Raw genomic sequence first — 22,687 nt, forward strand, 5'->3', positions numbered from 1 at the left:
AGTCAATAGAAAAAGTGCAATTAAAGTTCCTCTTGTTCTGAAATTGCTGTAGCTAGCAACCTTCATTTGCTCTCCAGAATTTCAGGGCACCATTCCCTAGACATTATTGGAAGGTCTACATAACATTCAGTCTCCGAAGTGTCATAATTCTATCATGTACTAAAATAGGAAGCATTAATGAACGAAGCTTTATCCAGTGTCCTCTCGTGCAAAAGAAATACAGATACAGATTCATCAGAAAACCACAGAAGTTCCTTCCTTGTTTGTTTCCTTTAGTACCTTTTAGATTTCCTATTTTCTTTCTCTTCATTGTCAAAATGTAATTGAAATACTGGCATATCACACATAAAAAAACCTCACGAGCAACACAAGTTTTCAAGATACTTAGTCAGCCTGGCCACTAATGCCCAGACAGATGTGAATTAATAGGGTTGTTCAGCATTCAGAAGATTTGACCAATCAAAGGGCCTAAAAGTCTGAATGCATTTGACCTGTCTTTGGGAACACCTCTCAGTCACATGAGCGGCTCCAATGTGCTCAACAGAGAGCATCTGGCAGTTTCAGTGGATGAATAAACATCTTGAACATTCTAGTATCTCCATCATCAAACAGGGAGGCTGGGGTAAACAAAAATCTAAATTTCTAGAACCAGATCCCCCGGAAAATTATTATGTTTATTTCTTAACCTTGTAAGATTGACCTGACCTGAACAAGAAAACTTCTGCCAAAGACAACAGGCAAACTCCAAGGAATATCCAAAGAGTTCAAAACTGTGACTCTCACCAGGAACTGCTCACAGTTATCACTGTGCTCGGCTTCCTTGATTAAGAGTCAGAATTTTTCATCCCTTCTCACCTTCAGAGACACATTTTACAGAACAAGGAGCACCTACATGGTATTCCATTAGTCCTTGTGTCTGAGCCCAATGCCATGAAAGACAGAAATTTAACAGCAGCAGCTCTCTTTAGGGAGACAATGACAACAATGTGGCAGTTATACCATCAAAGGTCTTTTCATCTTATTTGAAACTGACTCCATCCTTCCAGGACAACAGCTAAAGCAATGAAGGAAAATTACTGTCTTTTCTCATCCTATTATCTACCAAACCTGTAGCAGCCTGTGCACTTTGTGACAATAGGAGAAAAGTAATTGCAACCACTGGAAATTTTTTAGGAGAAAATGCCGCGTGGCATTTTCCAAGACAGACGCTAATGCTGACACTCCTTTTACAGATACATAAGCAGTGTTTACCCTCAACTCCAGAAATGGTATCAAATTACCAGAAAATAAGCACTGCATTATGTAGGAAACAGCTAGCCCTAAAATATGTAGTTATAATGTGTTGTTATTACATCAGACTCTTCTACAAGATGTCTTGTTTATCCAAGTTCCTTTGGTTGCATAAACAGTGATAAGACCCAATTTTTGCCCTGAGCGCCAGGCAGCAATGATATCATTTCCATCTACTCCTTCCACAGTGGGATTAGTCTTCCTTGAGGATTCTTTCACATTACTTCAGGGCTGATAAGAATTCTCTTTTGGAAATAGTTTTTAAAAGCTATCAACACTTCCTTTTTAGGAAAAATAAAAGCCCCTTTTCCCCTACTTTTCAGGGCTACATCTTCTAAATCTAAAGCTTTTCCACACTTTTTATTCTCCAACAATAAGCTCCTGTCCATTAGCTTTTGTTTTGACAATGGAAAATCAGAAGCATATTAAATTTCAGTCTAACACAGCAAATGCTCAGCTTTATCCTAATAGATCACAGTCTGGAGAGTTTAAGCTTTTGCTGATAATGATATAACTTTTTATGCAAATATTTGTATGGAGCATACCTAGTCACCTCCTATGGATCTCTAATATCTTTAATTCAAATAATTCTCATGGTAATGTTTACATTTTTACTTTTGTCTCATACTGCATACACACAGAAGTCTCTTAAAATCCAGGCACCCCTTCAACAAATCAAATTAAGGGAATCTGGGTTAAGATGATAACAGATATTGGAGGAATATCAGTTGAGACTTGTTAAGGCTCCAAGGCTGGTGAAGTGCCTCCCACTGAGAATATGTCAGCGGAATCTGGCTAACTTTATGCTCCTTATGCTTTTTTTTTAATCTGAAAATTTAACAAAATGATAGTATGTTCAGTGATCAACAAATTCACAGAAACATAGTGTCATTTAGGTTGCAAAAGACCTCTAAGAATTTTGAGTCCAATCAAAATGCGAAGAAAGACAATATTTTTATGGCAAACATCTATATAAAGATATGCTGATTATTCAAATAACTGGTTTTAAAGAGGAACAGATTAAAGTCACAATATAATGATGAGTATTGATAAGCACAAAGAGATATTCCTCAAATGAATAACTGTGGTTTGGTATAAATTGTCCTGGAATTGTAACATGCTCTTAAAATTCAATCTGTAAATTATATCACTATAATCTTTGTTAGGTATTAAGGTCACTTGTACTAGCAATCACTTAGCTAAATAAACAAACCAGAACTTGTATTATACCCCAAACTGGTTTCAGTTTTAATTCCTGAAAATCAAGGAAACTGTTTGGAGGGGTATGGAGGGGAAGAAGGCATGGATCCAGGGTGATACAACATTTTATCCATTTTAACTTTATATAAACTAACTACCTAAATATTTAGAGATCAAAACACAGCCCAACACAATGCAATTAGCATTAAAATTCTAAGTAGTAAAAAAAATAATACTAACTTTATTTCTCATTAAAAACTTATACACTTTAATTGTACTTAGTGAACTTGCTATTTGGAAATGTTGAGTTGTAACACCTTCATAAACCATTAGCAGAATGTAAAAAAAACCCTGCAAATATTAATTTAAAAATTGTTATAACAATTAGAGAGGAAATCCTGGGCCTATAACACATAAATGCCGTATTTTTAATTAAAAAACCCCAACATGATGAAACCAACTAATGCACTGACAGTACACAAAACCCCAGTTTACACAAAGATGAGTGCTAGAAGAATGGTTGTTAATTTCATTATTAGAACTGCATTTCCCAAAGACTTCAAAAGGACTTTGCTTTGAATGAGGAGTGAAAAAGGTTAGAAAATGGATACTCAAATCATTTCCGTAAGCCAGCCAGAAAACCTCTCAGTAACTTCAGCAGACTTTAAAGCAAGCATTCAGATCTCAGCTATTATATAGTTTCTGCATCTTTTCAATGAGCAATGATGGCTGTAAATGTATCTTTGTCTTTTCTCTTCACAAAAGATCAGAACCCTATAAGCACCATCTGGACTGCTTTTTTGTGTGTCTGTAGATTATGCAGATATAGACTCCAAAAACAGACTGCAAAAATCCTATTGTAGCAGCAGTAACTGGGATCCTTATCAAGGAGTGCTTTGAAGTCAAAAGGAGCTGGATCAGGCACTCCATATGCTTTGCACAGTAAAATGACTGAACCTATTGTGCCAGTTTATCCATGTCATAGTTGCATAGCTATTACCTTATGTCAGCTTTCTCACATAAACTCTTACCTCCAAGGCACGCACCCATGGCCAATGAGAAGATTAATGGTTTCATAGGTAGGTTAACATCTGGATCTTTACTCAGGTTGAGAAGTACAGGAATCTGTAGTTTAAGAAGAAAAGAGGGAGAGAATCAGGAGACATTATCCAACCACCAACACAATATAAATAAAGTTCATTAAAGGAAACAGCTTAAACTACCAGTAATTCCAAAGACTAACTTGGGGGGGAGGAGTTGTTGGAGTTTTTTTCAGGAGGGTTTTTGTAGTTGATGTTGTTTTTCTTTATTAGTATCTTTGCATCATATGCTTGATCTAAACTCACTTTTCCCCACTGATTGTGCTAGTCCCACAAGCTAAGAAGAAGGTATCAACATTAAGCCAAGCCTAGCACAAGTACTGCTACCAAAACTGAGGCTGTCTTAAGATTTTGAGTGCCTTCCATTAGATCCTTCTAGTTCTACAGGGAACTGACAGCAACTATAAATCAATTCCCCTTTCATTTCTTGCTGGAGAGGGTGGTAAAAGATGCCCAAACCTTCAGTCAAAATGGCTGTAGATCATGTGTCACTAACCAAAATAATTCTGAATCCTTGTTATAATCAAAAGTATTTGATGTGTTAGGGAGAAAAGGAGAAAGGTCCATGTGGCAGGCTTCTAAATTCATAAGTAGATATGAGTTATTTTACTTCTTATTCTAACATTATATTTACCAGAGAATGTAGATTTAGTTCACCGTAAAATATTTGCAAGTGGTTTAAAGCCAGCCAGCAACTAAGCACCATGCAGCTTCCATCTTGTACTCCCCCAACCACCTTAGGTGGGGAGGAGAATCAGAAAAAAAAACCATTAAATCTTGTGGATTGAGATGAAAAACAGCTTAATAATTGAAAAAAAAAGAAAATATAATAATAATTAATTATAATAATAGTAAACAATTATTATAATAACCATATTAACAATAGTAATTAAAAAGGGAGATGCAGAAAGAGAAAGGAATGAGACCCAAGACAAATAAGTGCTGCACAATACAATTGCTCACTACCTGCTGACTGATACCCAGCCCGCCTCCTGGCAGCAATCAGTGACACCTCGTCAATCTCCACAGTTGTCATACTGAGCATGACATTCTATGGTATGGAATATCCCTTTGGCCAGTTGGGGGTCAATTGTCCTGCCTATCCCCCCTCACCCACCCCCCAGCTTTTTGTGCACTTGCTCCCTGTCAGAGTAGGGGAAACTGAACCGTCCTTCACTTGGAATAAGCACTACTTAACAACAACCAAAACATCAGTGTGTTATCAACATTATTGTTATAGTAAATCCAAAGCACAACACTGAAGCAGCTATTACTAAGAAGAAAACTAATTCTATGCCAGCCAAAGCCAGAAGAGCAAGTTTTATGAATTTCATTTAAACGCTTTAGCAAACAAAATAAAATAAACTTCCTGAAAAGTGAAATGAGGTTTGCAGAGAGACATAATAGACTTCATTAGGCAACTGGTATAGAGCCCAAAAATACAGCAGGCAGGCTTTCTAGTAGCACCAGATCTCAGCCAGTAACATCCTTCAAAGTTAAACAACTTTCACCTTAGTTGGGAAAAACTGGTTTGAGTTCAAGGTAATTTTGTAACCACTTGATTTGAAAGAAAAGTGTAATTAGTACCTATAGAGAGAAGATTATTAGCAAGGGGAGAGATGACAATGTTATTCTCCTGTTTTTAACATGTACAGAAGCCCATGGAACCAAAAGGGAAAGAGAAAGAGTAAGTAAATGTGGAATAGCAAGAGATCAAGCAGGAAGAGATTTGTGGAAATAAACTGTGATATACCTTGAAATTAATGCCTTCTAAGAGTCCAGGAGTTTCAGTAGTGAATAGACTTATGACTTTTAATCCTCTAATTTGTCTTTTTAATGTATTTCACAGGTCCCCCTCAAGGGGTATGATCTCAGAGATGGAACAGCTGCTTCCTGGAAAATCCTTTCACTTTGATAGCTGAATGATGCTCACCTTTATTGACTGCGCATGTTCTTTTGGTATGGAGCAATATATAGGCTTTATAAAGAATTCCAACCCTTTACCCATTCCTCCCACTGATGGTGTTACTCATCCCTCTTAAATCCTTTAATTGATCAACCCTGATAAGTTAATGTCTAAACAAGTATTCTTGAATTTTACATTGCCTGAAGATGTCTATTTCTATTTTAAGGCCTAAAGAAGGCTCAGCGTGCCCAACAACTTGTCTGGGTTTTTTTCCATGAAACAGTAATGAAAGATGACATTTCTCCCCACAAACTTTATTTCTCCTGAACCATCACTGCTCAAACATGACATGCAATCCAAAATGAAGTTATATTTATTTCAAAGCAATTTTGTGTTTCAACATCTAAAAAAACAATTAACAACAAATACTAAAATCACAGGATATGTCATCTTGCTCAACTAATTAAAGAATTTTCCCCTACTATATAATTTTAAGCAGAGAACCAAATCAAACTATTTAGTTTCTCAGATTTATTTGCAAGTATCCTGATGTACTATAGTAACTTACTTGTTGCAGGACACAATCCCCAACTGTGCAGACTAGCAACACCTTTTTAATTTAGACTCCTCCTTGTGTATGTCCCAAGCTGCATAGAGAAGGTGACTACGCAGAGGAGATTAAAATGATAAACCATTTTCTTGCTGTTGAGGTCAGTCTTAAAGCTGTTGCCAGACAGCTCCGAAGTGCAGAGCAAGTAATGCCATTTTCACACCTGACCAATGAGAGCTTTCAGAAAGCAGAGCCCTCAAAGAGCAGCACTGTGAAGGACAGGGGAAGCAATATGCTAAACAGATATCCTAGACATAAAGTCTGGAAGGTAATTCCCTGCTAGGGAATTTGCAGCCACATGTGCATAATAGTACCATCAGAAAATCTGGTTCTCTAATGAAGGAATTCGGCATCAGGAGCTCTCAGTGTCCTGTAAATGTCTATTGACTGAAGACACAGAAACCCTCTTGAAGAAAATCACTGAACAAAGGTTTCAACTCACTGTGTGTTCTTTCAAAGATACATTGCAATATATCAAGAGAAAGTGCACTTGTGTACTGTGTTTGAATCTCCATTTCCTAATTTTTTTCTTTAAACCCAACAAAGTATTTTAGGAGCCCAAATATGCACTTAATCCACATTGGTTTTTTGTTCTCTCTTTGCCATAACATTGCTTTCCTTCCACTTGGAAATACTGTGAATTCTTTTTGAAAGACTTCGTAATAATCATCTGTAAAAATTATCATCAGTGATGTTATGCTCCTAAGTGCATCAACAGGCAGTAGGGCTAGATCAAGAATCTCTGCTCCCATGAATGTACATTTCTCCAGTAAGGGACAAACACTGAAACTTGCCTTGGCAATATACATTTGTGTGCACTTAAATTTGAACATTTACCCTGTCTAAAGGAATTAATCTCTACCAGTGCATAACAGCTACAAGATATAAAGGGAATGGAAGTCACTTTTAACAGGGATATATCCTTTGTAAATATAAGGTACTTATAACAAGGAATGCTGCACCATAAGTTTCAGTTTTGAATAGCCAGATGAAAGGTCAACACAAAACATTCAATGCCCATTTGCAGTGTCTCAGATAGAAATATTTAATTAATCCATAATGTATACTAATTTTTTGCCAGCATTATGGAATCTCCTGTGTAGCAACTTCATGCCACAGGTCTCCAAAAGTCACTGGCATCTAATTCTTTTGATCTAAAAGTAGGTATAATGAAAAGAGTTCGTCCATCCCAAGAATTTTCCTGCTCAAAAAAAAAAAAAAAAATTAAGAAAATGCATCTAATCATCAAGAACTCTTGAAGACGTTGCAAAGCAATTAAAGCCAATGGACATTTCTCATTGGTTCAGTGTTTGCATTTTATATAGATAAGGGTCGTGCACAGGGTCACAAACCTGCCGTTCTGTTTTCTCCCAAAATTACCTTTAACACTTTTTGCCACATTCATTCACGCAATTATGTGTTAGACAACATTTCTGCACTATTAGAATCTCAAAACTCAGTTTAATCTACTGCTTTAATTAATCCAAGCACTAAAAACAGAAATGCAAAATATAAAAGGGTTAGAAGGAATCTTTTCACTGTAGGTTTCAATAGTTTTGAAAACATTAATTATTTCTACAACTTTTTCCAATTCAGGTCGTAACAATAGCTAGGATACTTTGCAAATGGGGATATGGTTGGCTGTGATACATGCAAATATCTTTCTCATATTGATTTAACTTATTTGGGATGCAGATTTTTTCATGGTCTTATGAAGTGCTACCTCTCAACAGAGAGGAAGCCTCATGTTTCCTTCATTATTCCCTTTTCAGAGTATGTAAACAGCAACCTTATCAATACTAGAAGGAGAAAAATAATGTCTTACCAGGAAAATATTGTCTTATTCACTTTTTTTCAATAGTCTTACCACAATACATCTCTGTTTGACTAGCTTCTTGAAAACTTGATAATTTTGCTGGAAAGTTTGATATTGAAACATGTGTCAGTGCAACTTGATTGGCAAGATTTAGGTAAAATGAGTGATGTAGCTCAATAGAGCAAAGCCAAATTCCCTCACTCACGCTTTGGAAGACTATCTTCCTCCAGGAAGATAGTTTTCTTTAAAACTTTCTTTCTTTCTTTTTCTTTAAAACAGAAAACTGCAACTGTAAGAAATAATGATTGTACTTGAAAAAAGGAGAGTGTCCTCAAACACTTGATACAGAAAGGAGATAGCCATTAATCTTGATTCTATATCAGGTATCATGTGTATGATATACATAACATATGAGCTGATCAACAAAAACAGTGCTAGTTCTACAGATGTTGGCACATTTGTCTATACAAATATCCTGATCAAAATCAACCTTTGTGAAGAAAATGTTTGTTTATACTACATACCATGGAAGTACATAGGGTATGTTACAAACATAAAAAGAATAAAAATGGAAATGTATGTATTTTTATCTTTCACACCATTTAATCTTAAATCAGTATTACAAGCTTCTAAAAATGGAACAAGATTTTGTTACTGTTATAAATTATCCACCTTCCCTAGAAAATATAATTTATTAGTAATTAATTCAGAATAAAAAATATGATTCTACAGGACAGTGTATTTCTCTGTATCCTGCTCAGCTCTCTAACATCCTGAAAATTTAAGCTAGATGAAACAATCAAAAAGAAAGGAAGCTCAATTTTAACTTTAAATGAATATCATGAAAAAGAGAAAACTACAACATTTTAGACCGGAATTATGTACAGCAATTACTACAAGGTCATTTCATAAAATACTGTTCGTTTTCTCATAAAAATCTTTGCTTTTATATGGTGGTACGCAGTCCTTTTTTGTAAAAGGAGACTGATGGTGAAGTTTGTACATCTCAGTTCTGTTGTCTCCCCAACAGAGACATTTCACACCTTGCTGTCACAGACTCTTTTCCAAGACTCCGAAATACCAAGGAAAAAGTTGAATCAAGACCTTTATCCTATTCACTTATCCTTATGATAAAACCTTGTCATGAGAATGGCATTCCATCAGTCAAGAAGATGAAGAAGAACCTATAAAGACCTTCTGAAATACAAGCAGAAATTCTGATTTATCTTTACTAGCTGGACCCTAGATCTGCAGAGAGGAGACCGAAGAGGAGTCTATTAGAGTCTACTATTAGAGTCTACTCTTTTAGAGAGCCTCTCCTCCTGGGCTGATGGCAGACTCATAGAGAGTGAAGCCTTTTCAGCTATTTCTGCTTCCCAAACATAACACTTGTACAAGTAATCACACTCACCCTCCTTGTGCAAGACTAACTTAAACAAGTTACAAGGTCCTATACCTGCACAGTGCAGTAGAAGGCATCAGGACAAGGGGGGCTCAAAAAAGCTGATTAATATTCAAGGATCATCTCCTCCAAGTTCAGGAGCACATCCTGACACAGAGGAAATCAGGCAAAAATTCCAGGAGGCCTACATGAATGAAAAAGGAGCTCCTGGACAAACTCAAACACAAAAAAAGAAACCCAAGGGTGGAAGCAAGGATAGGCAAATACAGAGAGATTGTACAAGCAGCCAGGGATCAGATCAGGAAAACTAAAGCCCTGACAGAATTAAATCTGGCCAGGGACACCAAGGGCAACAGTAAAAGCTGCTATAGGTACATCAGTGATAAAGAGAAAACTAGGGAAAATTTGGGCCCTTTCCAGAAGGAAATAGGAGACCTGTTTATCCAGGTCATGGAAATCACTGAGGTACTCAACAACTTTTCTGCCTTGATCTTCACCAGCAAGTGTTCCAGCCACGCTGCTCAAGCAGCGGAAGGCAAAGGTAGGGACTGGGAGAATTAAGAACCACCCACTGTAGGAAAAAATTGCTTGATACCATCTAAGGAACTAGAAGATGGCCAAGTCCATGGGATCTGATGAAATGTATCTGCAGCTCCTGAGAGAACTGGCCAAAGAAGTGACTAAGGCACTATCCTTAGAATTTGAGAAGTCATGGCAGTGCAGTGAAGTTCCCACTGATTTTAAAAGGGGAAACATAAGCCCCATTTTAAAAAAGGGAAAGAAAGGAGATCTGGAGAACTACAGGCGAGTCAGTCTCACCTTGGAACCTGGCAAGGTCATGGAGCAAATCCTCCTGGAACGTATGCTAAGGCAAAGGGAAAACAAGGAAGTGACTGATGACATCCAACATGGCTTCACTAACTGCAAATGGTGCTTGGCAGATTTGGTGGCCTTCTCCCAAATTGAAGAGGTGTCGATTTGATGAACAGACCACTTGGTGGATAAGGATTTGACTGGATTGTCACACTTAAAGAGTTGTGGTCAATGGCTCAATGTCCAAGTGGAATCCACTGACAAGTGTCATTCCTCAGGGGTCAGTATTGGGACTGGTGCTATTTAACATCTTTGTCAGCAACACGTACAAAGTGTTCAAGACCAGGTTAGACAAGTCTTTGAGTGACTTGGTCTAGTGGAAGGTGTCCCTGCCCATGGCTGGAGGGTTGGAACTAGATGGTCTTTAAGGTCCCTTCCAACCCAAACCATTCCACACTTCTATGATATTGCCCATTTTGTCTATTTGTGCAAAATCACAATGAAACAGCAATTCACACTTTTATTTTAGGGATTTGTTGCTTCTCTACAACATGATACTTCTCAACACATTCTTTGCTAAGAACTGCATGTGGCAAAGATGTCTGCTGTGAAAACTGCAGAGAATATGCATTCATGGAAAACAAACCATTCATAGCTTTCCAAATTGTTTGTTATTGCTCTGTCTCTGCTGATAGCTACAGCCCAGTCTTACACTTTTATCAAGTGGTGAAATAAAAGACGTCATAGAAAACTCTGGTAGGGCAGAAGGCAAGGAAGATTCAAAAATAAAGCTGGCACTAAGAACAGGAAATACATTAGAAACATTCAGCACTGCAAGTGAAAACTGTCTGATACTTTAGAGGCAATAAAGAGCGCGCCCAAAATGACTTTCTAACAAAGACCTGTCAGAGATTAAGTAACCTTGTCAACCAAATGGTTAACAGAAATTGTTTGTTACACTATATTGAAGAAATAGTATTTAAACTCGGCTAAAATGAGGATTTACTGTGCTTGTATTTTTACTTCTGGTAACAAAAGAAAAATATAAACAGATGGCTCCAGCATATATAGCTGATAAAACATATCAATTAAACTAAGGAGCATACTGGTAATGAAATCATGTCACCTAGAGTTCTAAGGGTAGAAATTCGTGGCTATTTAAATGACAATACTAGGAAAACCCAGGCCTTAAAAATTTATAAGTCTACCTCTCAAGGAATGTCCCTGTGAATTTAGCCTGTTATAAAAGGAGGAGAAATATCGGAGGTTTAATAGAATGACATATTGAGCATCAATACATCACTCACCACATTTATTCTGCAGACAAATGAAGCTGGATATGCAACATGAAAAAAAGAACCCTTGTCATTCAAAAATTAAAATGTGTGAAACATAATAACTGAGCTCCTGATTTATGAATTTTTTATGTACAGAACATTTTCTGGGTGGTTTTAAGAAACTCCCAGATGTATCTATATGTATTAGATTTGCAGCTGGCAACACAGATTAGATTTGCTGTTGGCAACATAGCCTTTTACATACAGAGTTCACAGAGTTTACCACAAAATATTTCTCAAACTCAAAATCTGGGACACTGAAACTGTAAAAGGACCATTTGTATCAGCTGAACATTCACAAGTCCATAGGGCCTGATGGGATTCATCTCAGAGTACTGAAGTTATGGTAGAACCCCTCTTGGTCTTCTACCAGAGGTCTTGGGAATCTGGGTAAGTCCCTGCTGACTCACAAGCTTGCCGGTGTTATTCCAGTCTACAGAAAGGGCATGAAAGGAAGAAACAGAGAACTACAGAACCTCAGCTCCTGGAAAAAATATAGAGATTATTATACTGGGTACTATTGAAAGGCATTCAAAGAACAATGCAATCATGAGGCAGAGTCAACGTGTTCATAAAGGGAAGTCTTGTTTAACTACTTTGATATCCTTCTATGATAAAGTCATCCACTTAGTGGATGAAGGGAAGGTAAGAAATGCAGTTTTTCTGGATTCTAGTAAAGCTTTTGATACTGTCCCTCATAGCATACTTCTGGACAAGTTGTCCAGGTGTGGGACAAGCAAGTTCACAGTGCACTGGGTGAAGAAAAGGCTGAAGGACAGAGCCTAAAGGCTTACAGTGAATGGGGTTACATCTGACTGGTGACAGGACAACAGCGATGTTCCTCAGTCTTCAGTTCTAGGGCCAGTTCTGTTCAAAATATTTATCAGTGATCTGGATGCAGGGGTTGAATGCACCATTAGCAAGTCTGCTGATGACATTGAACTGAGAGGTGCTGTTGACTCTCTTGAGGGACAGGAAGTTCTACAGGGGGATCTAGATAGATTGGAATATTGGGCTACGATTAATGGGATCAAATTTAACAAGTCCAAATTCCAGATTCTGCACCTAGGATGGAGTAGTGCCAGACACAAGTATAAACTGAGAGAGGAGTAGCTGGAGAGCAGCCATGCAGAAAGGGATTTGGGGGTGCTGGTTAGCATGATCAAGCTCACTGTGACACAGGAGGAAGCCTTGGGAGCTGAGAGGGAAAACCGCATCCTGGGGTACACCAAACAGCACAACCAGTCATTCAAAGTAGGCAAATATCCTGATGTATTCAGCATTGGTATGGCCTCACTTGGAGTGCTTGTGTGCAGTTCTGGGCCCCACAATGCAAGAAGGATGTGAAAGTCCTTGAATGCGTCCAGAGGAGGGCAACAAAGCTGGTGACAAGGTTGGAAGGCATATGCTGAGAGGAGCAGTTGAGGACTTAGGGTTGTTCTAGTTTGGAGGGAAGGAGGTTGAGAGGTGACCCAACTGGCCTCTACAGCATTCTGAGGAGGGGAAGTGGAGAGGGAGATGCTGAGCTCTTTTCCCTTGGATCCAGTGACAGGACAGATAGGAATGGCTCACAGCTGCATCAGGGAAGGTTCAAACTGAATATTAGGAAACATTTCTTTACTGAGAGAGTGGTCGAACCTGGAACAGGCTTCCTAGAGAGATGGTCAGTGCCCCAAGCCTGTCAGTGTTTAAGAGTCTTTTGGACAATGCCCTTAACAACATGCTTTAACTCTTGGTCAGTCCTGAATTGGTCAGATGGTTAAACTAGATGATTGTTGTAGGTCCCTTCCAACTGAAATAGTCTGTTGTATAATTCTAAAAGGCTTTGCTGTAGTACATTTTTTACACGGTGACAAGAAATTATTAATTTCCCTATCATTTGAAGATAGCTATCACAATTGCCAGTCATGCTTATGCAAAGAAGTGCAATAAACACTCACTCATAAAAACATCTATTTAATTAGAAGGTTGGATCTTCACTTTTCAATCTTAAAGGGAAGGGAAAAGTCCTGGGATTACAGTTCAGGCAATTTTCAATCCCCTCATCTTATTTTGGAGCAGTTCATGATCTTTGCATGCAGGATAAATTATATGAAACAAGCAATTAGAAGATATTCTGAAGAATTATGGCAAGACAGAAACAGTAAAAGTACTCAACCTATGACGAGCTAAGTGCCCTCAGAAACTCATTCCAATGTTTCATGTAAGCAATTATTTTTCTACAGCATCCTCTGCAGCAAAAAATACTTGCTGTGTTCTGACCTCATTGCAGAGATTTCAGTTTAGCAACTTCTGTACATGAATTCCATATGGTACTGACATTTTTAGTAGTGGGGTTACACCAGATTTACTCTTGTCTAGAGCAAAGACGAATTTGACCAACAACAGTGTTGCAGTGAAAAGGTATTTTCAGGGTAAGGTGTTTCAAATATAAACTGATCTTATTTTTGTCATTTCAGAATTTTTTAGTAAGAGAGAAGCCTTCTCTATGACGTTGGTGCTGAAGACTGCTGAAAATCATCAATATGGTCACTGTTTAAACACATGAATATTTTGCACTTTAAAATATATCCATCTTAAAATAACCCAAAATATTTATGTTTTGTTCTTAAGACTGCAGATAATGTGTTGTATTCTAGGATAAGAAATAATCTTAATTTGTCTACTTAGATACTTAGAGACTATTGAAAATGCCTAGAATTTCTTCTAGGAAACCATTTTCCTTATCTGTTTTCATTTAATTCATAAAATAGTTTATTTCCTAGAATTCTTGGTAATGCTGGCTCAGATATACACCTATTCTAATTCTCTTTTTAAAATACTGATCTACATCCTGTTAAGGTAAATTAACTACCTGTTAAGCCACAAATTTTAACGCTGTCAAATCTGAAACTTTAAATGAAGCAGTTAACTTTATCCAAACACAGACAAAGTGAAATTTTTAGTGTCAAGGTCCATTAATTGGGTGTTCACATTTTTTTCATTTTTATTTTTTATCTCTATACAAAAGAAGTCATTATGAATTTGATTATCTTGTTAGTACAAACACAGAAACTCAGAGGAAATTTTGGACAACCATACATTAAGTTGATTTTTTTCAAGGAAAATTTGGACAGCCCCACTTAAATCCTGATTATCTTTTTTTCAAGGAAACACAGTATCACACTTACAGAGCTATCTGCAGGTTTTTCTGTTTTTCTTCCCTTCACCTATGCACCTAAGTCAAGGCTCAGGCTCTAATGGAATTTCATATTTCTTCCCTTTCTCAGGGAGTTCCTCAGTCAAAACACTCTACGTATCAATTGTATGGGTTACTCCTACATAAGCAAGTAATGTGGTGTAACAGGAGCTGAGCCTCTTCACATCTATGGTGCCTTCAGCCCAGGGGGATCATTCACATCACATAGAAGAGCCTTACTCCTGTCCATTCTTGCTCCATTTCTGAGTTATTACCCTGATTTTTTACAGTGCATCCCCTCTCCCTGTTCCAATTCTGGACAACATGTACTGCACAGTGTTGTAGGGGATGAACCGAAGACCTTATCTAACAACACAAAGGCAGTGTTGGGGTCATCCCATGAATGCACTGAAGCCTGTTTTCCTTGAACCTTCCCATCCGTGAAGGAACAAAACAGTATAACTTTCCAGACGCCCTTGCCATCACAGTAGTTTTTTCCACAGTCAAGTGGACGCTCACAACCAGAAGAACTGGGATGGCAAGGTTGCCTCATTCCTGGAATATGGTAAAAAAGTCATGGTATGTTCACCTTTCTAATGCAGAAAAGACATCATTGGTGTCCTTGACTGTGACCTACCACCAGGCCTTTCATCATCTCTGCATGATACTTAAGGAATTCATGTACAAGTCAAACAAGATGTCACCCTGTGAGACTGATTTCCCTTAACTCCTCCTGGTCATTGGCAAATCCACTATAGGCAGAGGTCTGTGAGGCCATCCGCCAAACACTCTTTCTTCAGTCAGAGCATACAGCTGATATCTATTAAACCATCCAGATATTTTATATCTCTGGGTTCAAAAAAATTGAAGGAACTTGATGCGTTCCACATCCCTATGCAGTACCTGGTCCATCAAGCCTATTACTAATGAAAAACACAATAGAGACTGACCCATTGTCATGACATTTGTTCACCACTGAAGGAGATTTATGGAGATCTGGAGGGATTCGTACTTCTGATTTTCATTATTATAAGTGCAGGTTCCTCTATGAACCTAGAACCTTTAGCCAGGAAAGGACAGAATCATTCATGGCTACATCATAGCAGGTGCCCCATTACTCCTGTATCACTAGGGAATGTCAAACCAAACTCACATATAAAAGTCCCTGATTAGTGAAAAGTCATTCTACAAAAGGGCTACGTTCCATACATTTAATACCACTCATCAGAATTTCATAACTTTGACACACATACTGACAAATAGCCTTTCAAAACCAAATACTGCTTATTTTAACAGTAGGAACAAAGTGCCAAAGAAACAAAAAGAATTTTAAATGAAAGTTTATACAATCTTACGTAAGAACTTGGGACTTAGTTACTTAGGAATTTTCTGTAAGTATTTTCTAATGTAGAATGATAAAGACTGAAGGGCAAGCCTATTCACTGAACTAGATGAATCTAGGCCTCACCTTCAGTTTGCCACATAATACATTAATGTCTTAACTCTTCAGCTACTGACTGCTTTTACATAGGTGAGAATATGCCTGCATTTTTCTTCCTGTCTCTTATCTCTGCCTATTAAAAAAAAAAAAAAAAAAAAAAAAAAAGAAAAAAATCATAGCAGTCTCTTAGGTTCATGTCAGAACAGACTGAGAAAGATATAAATTTGAAATGTTTAAAACATTGGTAAATATTCTTTCCTTTCTGTCAGCATTTCTCACCCTCAAAGATACAAAAGAAATGGTCTTCAGGCATCCTAAAGGATTCCTGCATTTCTGTCTCATTCCCCAAAACACACCTGAAAACCCTTTAAAAGAGGGTTCCTTTCAAAATGCATGGAAGACCCTTTGTTCGATGTGCATGTAGATGCTGTTTGGTATTGCTCCAAGCCAATTTTCATAGACTAGCTGGATAAGAGGGAAAATCTCCTACACTAAGATTTCTGTATTACTGCTTGAGAGTCCTTAGGCATGTGCTGGGAGGTGACTCATCCTGAACCAGTCTTTCCCTTCGTGCCTGTTGCTTGCGGTCTGTTGTTGTTAAATCAATATGATTTTACAGGAAACACCATGATAATCAAAGCAAAATGCCATATTAATATGTATTTATAGAGCAGTTGCAAATCTGCCCAATTTGTCATATGCTCTATAAGCAATGTCTTAAACCTTGACACAGGTTAAGGGTGGACATGACCATTCAACAATGGAAGAAAAAGATACAGGAAAAGTATACTTAGCTGAGAATGAGCTGCAACAATGAAACATTCCTACAGAATGAATGGATTATCTCACTTTAAACAGAGAACTTCATTGAATAAACCTATCTGAGCATGCCCTAATTTGTTATAATTTGATAATTTTCTGATATTAAAGCTCAGCTTCTGACAAGCATTTGCTATGCTCAACATAATTTGCTGTTTTTTAAACTAATTACATTAGTAAGGTAGCAATAAAAGCTTCAGGTGTTAAAAAAGCATTAGCATAACTACACAGCACAGAGAGGGAAAAGATTGACAGCAGAGGATGGATAGTTTGCATCAAAAAGACAAATTTACTTTTCAACAACTCATGTAGATATAAAAGGGAAAGTGCAAAAATGCAGCCAAAACAGTGCCTCTAGTCCCACAGCTAACTGCAGCGGCTGGCAGCAATGGCCAGCTGGATACCTTAAGAGTATGAGTAAGTTCCTAATAACAAAAAAAGCAGAAAGAGCAAATGGTAAGCAGTAAGCTCAGTCCCTTGCCAGCATCAGAAGGAGCATGTGCAGTACTGCACAGACCCTACCATTGTAGCCGTGAAGGGGATATTGTCAATCACAGAAGAGGCCAAAGCAGACACCCAGAGCACTAAAATGATGGCCACTGCCAAACGCTGGTCCTCAGGAACCACCTGGAGTTGAGAGAGAGAGAGAAAATTATAACTTTGAGATCAGTGTTGCTCTGTGTCCCCCCATGTGGCATAATTGCACATTCATCACAGTTTTAATATATCGACACTTATTATTCCTTTAGGCTCTGAGATGGGATAGGTTTTCTTAGAGAAAATGCATTTAGTAACGCAATTACTGTTCTTTTTCCAAGAAACTCTGAACAAATAAAAATACAAAGATTGATATTTCCAATACTCAAATTTCATACAAGAAATACACTGTGCAACTGTGAATTTTGACCTTCAACTGTTCATACTTTTTTTACGTTTGTATTTTTGGAGTTTTTAGACTAGAGAAAAAGCTTCCCTATTGCATTTATGGCTATATTTATTGTGGCTGTGGACATATATATATATATCTCTTAAATATCATCCATACCAAAATATGACATGCTTTCTTGATATTGCTGATGCAGGAATGTCATCATAAACATTAATTCAAAATCAAACTATTATTCATTACTCTATTGAACTAAAATGATTTTCCTGGCCTGTTAAAAAATTATTAATATTTTGAACTCCCAAATCTTCTTTCACGAAGCCTAGCCATGACAATATTTTGAACACACCTTTATTAACAAAGCTGTCTGCTCTCCTATATAGTCTATTAAGTGCAGATGAGCCAAAGCCTAAAAAAAAGAAAGACATTGATATCAATTAGTGAAGTACATGATGTAGTTACAATCTTTTTCAGTGGATGTAAGAAAATGCAGCAATTCCTTTCCATTTACAAGATATTGATATTCAACTCATGTAGCTTCTACAGCAACTTTGTAATTGGAGGCAAGAAAAGACACAGTAAAAATTGTTAGCTGGTTTTGTGGAAGTGGGTTGGTTGTACTGAAAAAAATGGTAGGATTACTTAAAAGCATGGGACACAGGATGAGAGAATGGCTGAAATTTAAAGATGACATTATTCATTAGATACATGTTTTCTGAATACCTGAACACAACTGATTTTAAAACGTCTTTCCAAAACCACAATACAGGTAGAAATACATCATTGGTTTAAAAGATCAGATAAAATCAGGCATCTTGTGCTCAGTCTCAGATGAAGAAGCAGGAAAACAAATTATGTTTCTGTTATACAGATTTTTCAGACCTGTCAAAAAAAAAGCAGCAACAAAAGCCAACCAACCAAACAAATAAAACCAACAGAAACTACCCAAAAACAGTACCCATCTGCTAAAACCAGGAGAGAGATCTTGGGTGAATGGAAATTGGCACAGAGGCAGCAGTGCCTGAAAAGCAGGAAATACAGCTTTCCAGTGCCCAGGTTAGGCACCTGAACCAAGGTGGTAAGGCCTGTAAACACTGGACCCCAGGACAGCCTGGAGCAGAGTGCTCTGTCCTTCTTGTGAGAACAATTTCCATTTGTACAGGATACTGAGATAGCATCCCATACAACCACAGTTGCTACCAGGGATGAAAAGACACAGGAGGACTCCAACTCAGTGGTGCCGACTCTGATTTCTCCTTGGGCAGACAGAGTACAAACTGAGTCTTCACACCCAAGGACAATGACCTATTCCCTTAACCCACACGGTAAAAGGCTGATTTTTAACTCATGAGACCTAGCCTTTAATTCACTCTGGTTTTGTTTTCTTTTCTTACAGGTGAGCAGAATGAAGAACTATTTTCAGCTTGAATAAGGTGTATCTATTTTATGACTTCTCAGTTTCTCAGGGGAGAAGATAACATCATTTTTGGTTCAGCCTAGACTGAGCTGGTTGGCTTGCTTTCGTTTTTTTTTCTGTCAAGTAAAAGAATCATTCAGCTGCAGTGCCTAACTTACTGACTGCATTCCGTCACAGAGCTGCTGAAGTTAGCACTCACACAACACAACTCCACATAACCCCCACATGTGGTGGTCAGATAGAGCCCCACAGAGATATCAGTGATAAAAAAAAGCATTCAACTCACATGCTGTCAAATTCCATGACAAAGATGGACAAATACCCTAACAGGCACCAAGTGGTGTGGTATACAACACTGTAAAGTCAGTTACTATGGTGCTTTCATTCAGACTGGCAACTCCTGTACCTGCAGCCCGATTGGACTTCAGCTGAACACTTGCAGTTTGTATGTCACCACATAAATTTGGCCCAGAAATATTATTTGGTTTAACAATACACTGAAAAATAAAAGGTTTATCTACAATTAAAGACACAGCATGCAGAAAACAAGCAACAAAACTTTTAAATACATACACATACCCTTTACATTAAAAAAGGACATTTTTTCACTAACTTCCCAGAAGAAAGTTTCCTGAGAAATTAATTCTTGTTGGTAATTTTAAGTTACCATTTTCTTCCTAAGCTATCTGTGTTGCTTTATTAACTTGAAGGTTATGACAGTGACTTTTAAAATGTATGTAAAAGTAATATTCTTAGTGAATGGCAATAGTTTTTCTACAACTGTTTTGTGTTCACACTTCAAAATAAACTTTTTAACACGTAGTTATCATCAATTATAGCCCAGAGTTACATTCAGTTAATATTGCTGCCTTATTAATTATCTATTAACAGAACATATTACTTTTCAGTAACATTCAAAATTTCTTCTGGAACTCAGAAAAAGAGATGTTCAGAAAAGATGGAAGAGAGTGATGAACACACACATCACTCCTGCAAGTCAGTCTGCAGGTAGCCCATCTCTAAAGAGATGATGACAATACTAATCACATAACCAATTTTAGGATGTCTCTATGATTTCCAGGCCAATCTCCTGCAGGCAACTAAATGAAAGGCAGCAATTAGCACCCTACTACTGGCCTCCCCTGCATGTAAAATGCACAGAGAGTCTTCTAGATATTCCTGTGTCTTCTAAGAGAAATAAGTATTTTTGCACTGATTGGTGTCTTCGGGCAAAATTGGTGTATTCAGTTCAAAATAGAGTTTTACTGCCATTATAAAACAAATTTTAATATATGCAAAAAATTTACATTAATCCCTCTTGTGGACAGTATGTCATGATGACTGTTGTAAATAAACTCTGTCTGAAGGGACTAAGGTAAAATGTCAATCTCTACTATAAAAGTGAACAAAGAATCACTGTAATCCTGAGAGGCATAGGAATTTATGCTACAGAGACAGAAGAAGCAGGATTTTGTAGCCTGTAACAGCCACTTATGGACAAAGACTAAAAAGACAGTTGTAAAGATTAATTACGCAAAGGACACAATAGAAAACATGAGAGTTGCAAAGGATTTCCATTTTTCATTGTAAAAGAGGCACTACACTGGATGAGCCCCCAAAGGCAGAACCACCATGAGTTCCTGTTGCTCAGGAACTCAAATCACATTTTCCAAAATTACTTTCAGCCTAAGTCCCACACAGGTTTTTAAATGTGCCTTGTAACAGAAAAGGGAACACTTATAGCAGTAGGAAACAGCCTCAGACTGGGAACCATCCAAGCCGAAGGATCACCAAGGGTGAACAATATGAGCTCACAACTGCTAAATGCCTAGATCATGAAAGATTTCCTATACTTCACAAATATCTTTGTTTTGACTTGTTTCTTCTTGACATTGGTAACTTAAGGAAAAGAAAAATACCTTGGCAAGGACTGTCATGTACTAATCCAAAGAGCAACAGATTCAGATCAAAATTGGCAGTGATGACACATAGAACATTTTTATCATTCATTATGGGGAAGAATTTAATGTCTCCCTGTTTTTTTTCTTGATTATCTCTACAAATTTCTTTCATGACCTTAGAATAACAGTAGAATAACTACTGTTGTTCTAGACAGCCAGGAAAAATATTCTTTCATTAGCAAACTATTCACTGGTGACCTGAGAAGCCATAAAAATGAAGTTCAGTGAATCACAACAGTTGTATAAAAAATCTTGCAGTAAATGGCAAATAACTTCCTGCATGTTTTATGACGTTATTGTGCAGTCACACAGCACTCAAATCAAAACCATTCAATCCAAGTTAAAACAATAAATACCTCAGGGAACGCAACTAATAAACTCTTATAGTAGCAGCAGACAAAATAAATATGACTTCAGTATGGATTCCCTATAAGAGCTAGAAAATGCAAGGGTATATAGAGTCTGTTAAAACAGACAACTAAAAATTGCTGTACTAATGGGCATACAATAAATCAACATTTCCTCAATTTTATATCTAGTAGCTCACAAACAAGCCTGATAATGATAATCAGTTTCCATTCATCTTCTTGGTGGTTACCAGATTTTGAATTCCAGTTTGGCAATAATTAGAGTTAGTTGGATTGGGTTTTGTTTCTATTTGCTTCAAATATTGTCCCTTTTACTGCTGGTGGTTTTTTTTTTTTTCACTAGATCCCAATTTACAAATTCTTGATATCTTTCCCATTATTGGGAGGGGAGCGGGGAGAAAAGAGATTATGTGAGCAAATTTGTTCTCATGGGCTTTTCCCAAGGCTAATCACTCAGACAATTCACTAGCTATGGGCTTGTCAGTAGTCACCGTGGTTTTGTTAGTCATGTTTCTACAACATTATTACATCATTTAAACCCAGTTAATAACAACTGAAAAATAGTCAGCCTTTTGGAGGCCTAATTGACAAGTTAATGAGAATAGTCACTGAAAAAATTATTCAAATATATGGGGTAAAAATAACTCCTCAGGGTATACAAAATTATCAAGTAGGGAATAAAATGGGATACAAACATGGATGGACTGTTGTCAAGCAGATAAGCAAAAAAACTACACAGTAAAATATCCAGGCATTTTAAGAGCTGAATATCTTTTTAAATTAGCATTTCAAACTGAAATTCACTGAAATTGTGTCAGGGGAGGTTTAGGTCAGGTATTAGAAAAAGGTTCTTCACCCAGAGGGTGGATGAGGACTGGAACAGGTTCTGCAGAGAAGTGGTCACAGCACCAAGCCTGACAGAATTCAAGAAGCATTTGGACAACGCACTCAGGCTCATAGTGTGACTCCTGGGGATGGTCCTGTGCACAGTTAAAGGGTTGGATTTGATGATCCTTGTGGGTCCCTTCCAACTCATCATATTCTGTGATTCTGTGATCTTAGGCCATTTGGTAGCCAGCATGTAGCACACAACATTAGGCACAGTTTTCAACTCCAGTTAAATCTTGATCTGTTATTTTTCCT

The 22,687-nt window shown here is 37.4% G+C and overlaps 1 protein-coding gene across 1 annotated transcript in view; it reads right to left on the minus strand.

Annotated features, from left to right (window-relative positions):
* OCA2 (OCA2 melanosomal transmembrane protein) overlaps window positions 1-22,687 on the minus strand; it is a 202,147-nt gene that overhangs the window by 54,082 nt on the left and 125,378 nt on the right. Inside the window, exons 20-22 of the mRNA XM_039388832.1 lie at window positions 18,148-18,207; window positions 17,435-17,539; window positions 3,522-3,615 (exon numbers count right to left, since the gene is read on the minus strand). Coding sequence (XP_039244766.1) covers window positions 3,522-3,615; window positions 17,435-17,539; window positions 18,148-18,207 — 259 coding nt within the window. The remainder of the gene's footprint in view (window positions 1-3,521; window positions 3,616-17,434; window positions 17,540-18,147; window positions 18,208-22,687) is intronic.

This window comes from Pipra filicauda, unplaced genomic scaffold (assembly GCF_003945595.2).
Source record: "Pipra filicauda isolate LSUMZ 115617 unplaced genomic scaffold, ASM394559v2 scaffold68_size4259465_pilon, whole genome shotgun sequence".
NCBI classification, from domain to species: domain Eukaryota; kingdom Metazoa; phylum Chordata; class Aves; order Passeriformes; family Pipridae; genus Pipra; species Pipra filicauda.